Source organism: Quercus robur, chromosome 1 (genome assembly GCF_932294415.1).
Source record: "Quercus robur chromosome 1, dhQueRobu3.1, whole genome shotgun sequence".
NCBI classification, from domain to species: Eukaryota; Viridiplantae; Streptophyta; class Magnoliopsida; order Fagales; family Fagaceae; genus Quercus; species Quercus robur.
Window position 1 is genome coordinate 9916517 of NC_065534.1, and position 8415 is coordinate 9924931.

General features: G+C 32.4%; 1 protein-coding gene across 1 annotated transcript; it reads right to left on the bottom strand.

Annotated features, from left to right (window-relative positions):
* Positions 1–5861: 5861 nt before the first annotated feature.
* LOC126715056 (tryptophan N-monooxygenase CYP79A68-like) lies at positions 5862–8175 on the bottom strand. Its single transcript, XM_050415515.1, has 2 exons — positions 7219–8175; positions 5862–6488 (listed from the first exon to the last, which is right to left on the bottom strand). Exons 1-2 carry the CDS (start codon positions 8173–8175, stop codon positions 5862–5864), a joined length of 1584 nt encoding a protein of 527 aa, XP_050271472.1.
* Positions 8176–8415: the final 240 nt, after the last annotated feature.

An 8415-nucleotide genomic window follows, 5' to 3' on the forward strand; every position in this document is an offset into this window, starting at 1 on the left:
TGACTTTTTTACCCTTCACCCATACTATATATACCCTCATTACCCACAAATTGTGAAGAGACCATTCAGAGAGAAAAACCCTAGATAGGTTTTCTACAACACACACACCCATCTTTTAGAGAGAGAACTACCCATCCTTAGTGAGAAATCATTGTAGCCTCTTCTCCTTCCCTCTCCCATTGTCATACCTTGAGAGGACATTTGTACCCAAACATAACCCACACCTATTCAAAGTGTAGAGAGTGTTTTGAAGATGGGGAAGCTTTGGGGATTTACCAAAAGAAGCCGGGAAGGCTTGGTGGATGCAATCAAGCGTATTGCGGGATCTGGAAAGCTAGACAAGACACAGTTCCGAGAAGCCTTGTTGGAGTAGGAGCTTGGAGGGCTTAGATGCATTGGGTAGACTAGGCTTAGTGGGTCTTTTGCTATTCGCGTATCTTAACTGATTGTCTAGTGGATCGATTACCGCTTGGAGGGCGGCGGTGAGGTTTTATGCCGAGTACTTCGGTTTCCTCTTCGATAACACTTCGGCATGTTATCTTGTGTTTGCGTTCTTCTTCCCTACTCTTTTACCATTCATTTTACTACTGTGTTATAATGATTATGGGTTAGACTAGTTTGTTTGTTTATCCACTCGTATTTACTCTTTTTCGTACTTTGTATAAGTTAAAGTAAAATCAATCGAGCTATAATCTTTTATTTGGGGGTCTAAACAGCTCTTGTGTTTTTAACGTATTTTCGAGCTTTCAATTTTTAATTCTTTTTTTTTTCTTATTAATTTTACAATTTACTGTTATATTTTCTCTAAATTTTCCCTACGTTTTATCATTTCATCTACTATCTACCTTAATATCACTTTTCTTCTATCTATTTATCTTCCTTTATTTTTGGCTTTTCTTATTCTCCTACTCTCACTATAAATTTACAATTCTCTTTCCCATTTTATATATGGTTTTCTCACACACAAAATGTTATTTCTCTCCTTCTCTCTCTCAAATTTTTTCTTCTTCCTTTTTTTGGAATTTTTTTTTCTTGCATCTCTACTATAGGTTGATGAATTTTTGTATTGTTTGGAACTCTACTTTGGATTGATGTGATTAAGTTTTGTATTTTTTTAGTTGTTACCTTTTTTAATCTCTTTAATTTCAAGGATGTTATCATATTGCACTATAAATATAATATATAAGAATATAACGTTATTTTATTATATAACATGACTTGAATAATTTGGTATTTATTACTATTTTTTTACATTTTTTTCTTCTAATATTATTTTCTATAAATTTAATATTATTCTCACTCACATTCTCTTTCGAAAAAGTGATTATTATCTCTCTTTATCTCTTGATTTTTTATTATTTCTACTTTATATTTATAAATCATTGTGATTTTTAAAACTCTATTTTGGGATCATACGTTTTGGTGTTGTATTTTTTAGTTCCCCATCATAAGTAATCTCTTTCTTTCTACAACAAAATTTAGAGAATAAATTATACATATTCAGTATAACTTTGATATGAGTTTTGATTAACATGATAATCTCTTTTAAGAGAATGAATAATTTGAAAAATGTATTTAAATTAAAACTATACATACATATATTTATTTATTTTTCTTAAATGTGTAATCAACCTCATGTAATTCATTTAAATAACTACCCTAAATATTGCATTTGTATGTTCATAGCCTTTATTTTAGAAATACTTTCACTTACAATTAACTGTACTGAAATGGATTGAAATGTTACGTTAATATGGCTCAATAAAAGCGTAGCAACAATAAATATTATGTTTAAGATTCTAGATATTATGAGTTTTGAGATTCATTTTTTTGAAATAAATTTGGATTTAGAATAGGTGTTTTCAACCCAAACATGGCTTCTTTCATTATGTAAATGAACAAAAAATATAGTGAAGTAGACCAAAATGGACTAAAGTGGCTCGAATGGACCAAATTAGACTAAATGGAACGAAGTAGACCAATTGAATAGGAACAAGGTGGACTGAATAGAACTAAAGTGGATCGAATAAGAACGAATGGATAGATTAGGACCAAAGTAGACTGAATAGGAGAAATGTGGACTGAGTAGGACCGAAGTAGACAAAATGGGACACAAGCAACTCCAAATAAATAATGGGACACAGCCCAATAAAAATTGAAAATCAAACCTATATTTATTTTTTCTTTTATTTGTATTGAAAGGAATACAAAGACAATATGATCAATTTTCTTATTTATTTTTGGCATGTAAAAAAAATATAGGTCATATCAGATTGTGACCCGACCCTCAACGGACTAACCCAACCCTCAAAGGACTAGATAAGGGTCATAAGGTTACTACCCTTTTAGGGCTCAAACTTGATCTAGATAAAACCCAATCAACTCAACCAATTTGCTAGGTCTAGCCCATAATTGCTCCATGATATACATATGGAGGTAAAGTACTGTGAGTTCAAATTTGGTAAAGATGGAGTGTAAAACTCATGTTTTACACCATCTAATAAATGATTGTCACATCAGCATTTTACTTAAATATGTGATAAGATAATGTGGCATGTTGGGATTGAAGGTGTAAAACACAAGTTTTACATGATGTCCTTATAGAATTTAATATCTTAATAGAATTCACATTATTTTTGTTAAAAAAGAAAAAGGAAAAAAAAAAAGAAAAAAAAAAAAGAAAAAAGAAAGATAGACCTATTAAATGGATGAGTCAATCAAGTTCATATAAAAAAAACAAATCATTTTAAACGACTTGTAAAATATATGACCCTTTTTCTTGTTACATTTTAGGATTGGATCAATATCAGGTCAATGCATATTTTTCATATGCAAAAATAATATAATAATAAAAAAATGAATAAATTGATTATATTGTGTCTTTGTCTTTGTCTTTCTTTCAATACAAATACAAAAACAAAAACAAATACTCAAAAAAATTAAAAATTAAAAAAAAAATGATATTTTATGTTTACAAGCTCAACTAATATTATCATCACCTCAAAAGAACTAAAAAACTAAAAAAGTACTAGCTACCAGGGACAATATTAAGTTATCAACCTCCGAATGTATACTTATTCCTATTGCATATAAAATAATAACAAAATTAAATTAGATAACTAAATAAAAAAAAATCTTTAAAAATAAAAGATAGCATGTTACGTAAAGGAAAAATAAGTAAATATTTAAAATAAATTGCATCTCACTCAATATTAGTAGTAGATTGCATGAAAGTCAAGGCCATTGAGTCGTTACAAAGATAATTGATTTCCACAACAAGAGTCGTCTCATACAGATTTCGTAAGTTTAAAGTCCTCATAGTTCATTAATTATTTTGTTCTAACTTTGTCAATATTTCCTTTTCTTTCCTCTATCTTTACAGTTAGCACACCTATCTCCACAACTCTATAATTTTATTTTCCAACTAAAATCAAGGGAATCAATATTATACTGGTACCAGCCATACTGAAAAAAATATATCATACTGGTCATTAAGTCAGTACTGGTACTCCTTTAAAATGTACCCAAAAAAATACTAGGTTACACCGGCCTAGGCCTGTACCTAGCATACTCGAATGTATTGGCTGGTATAATTAAGAGCAAAAAAAAAATGTTAAAATTTTGAAATTAAAAAAAAAAAAAAAAAAAAACCAAACAAACAAACAAACATGTTATTTAAGCTAATGTATTGGTTAATTAGTGTACTTAGGCTATTATTTAGACTTTAAATTTTTTGTTAATAAACATAAAAATTAATAAATTCATACTTTCATAAAATAAATACAAGCATGCATGTACGTATATATATATATATTTATATATATATATATATTGTAGGGGCATTGGGCCTTGGAGACTGTCGTTTATGTGTGTCTTGGGCCCAAGGCCCAAGCCGAGGACTAAAGACCATCCGAGGAGGGGTGAACACCATCAAGGGGACCCATGCTAATGGGTGATGAGGTCAGCTTTAGCCATAATGGCATAAGAGGGTAGGCTGAGGACAGATGTCACCTCGGACTGATTATGCTGAGGTCTGAACAAGTAGTCTACCATCCAGAAAGGTATTCCAGAAAGTTCTGTGAGCACGGACAAGCATTGCAAAAACAAAGTACAAATGGAAGCCCTAAAATATCTAAGAAGGAATCCACTACCATCGTATTTAAGGCTCTGCAGCTAACTTTCTGGCTACATTAATGTGGAGAAGACTCCTGAACAGGGCTATGTTGGCCGTCCCAACGCACAAGGTAGCCTGAGGAGGTGTCCAATGGGACAAGCACTCAAGTAAGGGAATGGATGGCCAACGAGTGGAAGGCCAAGATCGTTTGAAGGGGACTATATAATAAGAGAAATTCTCCATAGAAGGGGGACGGAAAAAATCAAGAGAGAAATACTGTAGCAATTAAGAATCAAACTTGTAATCATACTTGTAAGGAATATATAAAAGCTAACCTCCTCGAACTTGTGCCAAGGACTGTTTTTCTAAACTCAATCCAAGCATCTTCTTAGTTCTTGTGAGTTGAGCCTATTTTACCTGCGATCCAATTCACTCTGACCCAGTTTTACAAACCACTCTCTATAAATTCATTGTTCTGGGCTTTTTGAGCCTTACTCCATTCGATCTTGGGTTGGGTTCCAAATTTGGTCCTTACATATATATATATAGAAATATATAAATAGCATGTTTTCTAAAATGGTACTCTAATATTATTTGGTATCGAAATATTTTGTTCTTATGAACAAAACAAAACAGCCTCTAGTACAAATTTGACTCATTTGACTAAAAATATAATTAGTTTTTTTTATATGTTGGATTCAAATTCAAATCTTTTATTCAATGACAAAAAACTTTATAAGTGAAATAAATTAAAATCTTATTGATATTATTAATTACACATTAATTATGGTAGGTACAAATGAGCAACAGGCATGGTTTTGTGTATACATGCAAGATGGCTAGGAAGAGGGGTTTTTTTTTTTTTTTTTTTTTCCGTGAGATAGTTTCAACCTATAGTATCTGCTTTTGATGATAACTCTTTATCATCAGACCAATATACTAATTGGTTTTTTATGTAAGTGAAAATTGAACCCTAAATCTCTTATTCAACCATAAAAAAATCTACCAGTTGGTCGTTCTCTTTAAGGTCAATCTTCTTCAACTCACATGGAATGCTCCATGTAAACTTTGTAGAAGTCTTGCAAACAACACCACGGTAATGTTATTTACTCTTTTTTTTTTTTTCAAATCCAATAAAATTTGAAATTATGATGTTCTTTCTATCTCCATGATAACTATTCTTATTATTTAACCAAAACATTAAGGGCATGTTTGGTATACTAAATAGTAATCTTAATTACAGAGAATAAAAATTATGAAATATATTGTAACCGAATAATTAAAGTTATTCATAAGTTTGGTTGTGAGTTGTTAGAATAGAATAAAACTTAAAATTTATTTTAAGAAATATTTTACTCAAATAATTATATTTTTAAAAAATAATACTTTTTTAAATCTGAGAGAGAGATGAGATATTTTTCATGATTTTTTAGTTCTATGATTGTTATTTGCATATGGAAAGTTTATTTATTGAAAAATATATTAATTTTAGAAATTATTACACCTAATAATTATTTTCCATTTTAAAGAATAACTATTCATAAAGAACAATTATTTCTTGCAATAAAAACATTGTCCAACTACTAAATAGTTAGACCATCGAAATAGTTATCACATTAGAGTTCTTATTACAATCTACAAAACATGTCTTAATTGATTTTCTGTTTAAGTAGAATTCAAATAAAATTCTATTATTCAATGACCAAATATATTAGCAGATAAAACTAGAATCCCACTTAATTATCAATTAAGCTGGGTACAAATGAGCAGGCAAGCGTGGTTCTGCGTACACATGCAAGGGTTTGGCGAGGAAGAGTCGGTCGTTCTCTTTAAGGTCAATCTTCTCCAACTCAGGTGGAATTCTCCATGTAAAACCTTGTAGAAGTCTTGCAAATAGCATCACAGTAATGAGTGTCCCTAGTGTACCACCCATGCACCCTCTCCTTCCTCTAGTGAAGGAAATGAACCTCAGGCCAGGTTCTGCAAGCCCCAACTCATGTGAATTATCCTTGAAATGTCGCTCAGGGTTGAACCTTAAGGGGTCCTCCCAAACTCTTGGGTTTCGACCGAGGCCTAATCGGCTTAGCAAGACTTGACTACCTTTAGGGATGAAGTAGCCAGCCACAGTAAGATCTTCTTTAGCGACATGGGGGAGATTGAATGGTGCAATTGGGTGAAGCCTAAGAGACTCCCTTGCACAAGCCACCACATAGCTTAGGTTAGGAATATCTGATTCTTCAACAAGTCTCTCCTTTCCAACCACCCTGTCTAATTCCTCTACTGCTTTTTGTAGCTGCTCAGGTTGGTTTAGCATTTCTGCCAAAGCCCACTCCACTATATTGGAAGGATTATCCACAGTTGCAAGGAATAGTTCCTGCATGAATAACAACAAGACTATTAATAGGTATACAAAACTAAACATTTTTGTAAATATATAACATGGACATTTCTGTAGGGAGAAAACTGAAAGGATCCTGTAGAATTCTTTTATTTTATATTTTATTCGAGATAAAAACTATATTCTAGTCTAACGTAAATGTATATATGCGTAAAACTTTCTCCTGAAAACTTGAACTCCAACCCTTACCCTTCACCCTACAAGAACTTGTGGCACGCTAAGAATGTGTAATGGTAGAATCCCCTAAAATTCTTAGATAAATAGAAACCAAATCTTATTTATGGAGTTCTTTAAATCTTATCCATAAATTTATTACAAAAGATATGAGTGAATATTCAAAACAATAATAATTAATATTTCTTTAAATGACACTAACTGGCAAAAATGAATTCACTCATTTCAAAATTGATAAATTTGAATCAATGATAAAAAATAAAAAATAAAAAATAAAAATAAAAAAAAGAAGAATTCCAATCAATGGTTTAAACAAGAAGTTATTTGTAATTTCGTATACTATGCAAATAAGATCCATCAATTAAAAATGATTAAGTGGATACTTCTTTTCTTATCAAACCTAGGTTTGTTTTCAATAGTGAAAAAAAAAAAAAGTAATTATTTGGTATCTAATTAAAATGATAATGGAGTATAAAAGTCGTGAATATGGGAATAATTTCTTAAAAACCGATTAAATGTCAAAGTATATCACCGTGATTTGTGCTTTGATCTCTGCCACTGATAGCAATGGCTTCCCATTGTCATCCTTAACTGAAATGAAAACATCAAGAAGGTCTTCAGGCTCGGTCCTCTTCCCCTCTTTCCACATTTCTACTCTCTCATTGATAATCGGATCCTCGTACTTTTTGATAACATTCAAAGCATTCCTCACAGTCTTTTCATGTCCATCTAAATCGAGTGGCTTCAAGATTGGCAAGTAATCAGAAACACACAATGCATACACATACAAAAGCACAGTAAATAGTGCTTTAATATGCTCTTGTTCTTCAACACAAGGCCCTCCATCCTCTCTTCCTTGCCTATAGTACCTTCTGTTGAACATCATTCTCCTCATAATAATTCCAGTGAAGTGTTGGGAAACTAACCTTACATCAACAACTGAGCCTGATTTGCATATATTGTTAACCACTCGGAGAAGATTATCGGCTTCTTCCTTTCGCTTACTACGTAGCCATTCGAGTCTTGTCGGGTTCAATATCTCGTGAGTGAGCACCTTCCTCATCTTCTTCCATTGCTTTCCCCAAGGTGCAACGACTGCAGTCAAGAACCCATCACTGAACATACTAGTGGTGACTGTGATAGGCCTTGATGCCATCACTGCATCATGTTGCCTCAAAAACTCCATGGCAATCTCTGGGGAAGCTACTGGCACAACATACACACTTCCTAGACGTACACAAGCGATTTCTGTGTTCAACTCTTTCATGAGGCTATGCAGCCACCTATATCTAGGTTTTTTCCTCCACATCTCTGGGAGATTTCCCACAATAGGCCATGGTTTTGGGCCAGGAGGGAGTAGGGGTCGCTTGCTTTTAGTGAAGATTTTTGAAAGAAAGAAGAAGATGAATGCAAAGAGAAGCGCAAATAAGAAGGTTACATAAATGAAAACATATTCAGACCCTTGACTGAAGAAGAAAGATAAGGACATGGTCGATATAATGTCAACCATATATGGCTACGTCTTTTCTACAAGCTACAACCAAATCCTCTGTACCACTTTTTGTGTATCACTTTATATTCCACCAATCACTACTTATCATGTGTATGATTGCTTTCCATTTTAAACTTCAGTTATTCTATAAGGAAAGTAAAATGAAAACATGGCAAGTAGTGATTGGTGGAACATAGAGTGGTATACAAAAAGTGGTACAGAGGATTTGGACTCAAA

Excerpts from the sequence above, each read along its gene's own strand:
- LOC126715056 (XM_050415515.1), bottom strand. The coding sequence starts at position 8,175 with ATGTCCTTATCTTTCTTCTTCAGTCAAGGGTCTGAATATGTTTTCATT. Across the intron at positions 6,489-7,218 it reads AGATCAAAGCACAAATCACG|GAACTATTCCTTGCAACTGT; the intron begins GTGATATACTTT and ends TTATTCATGCAG.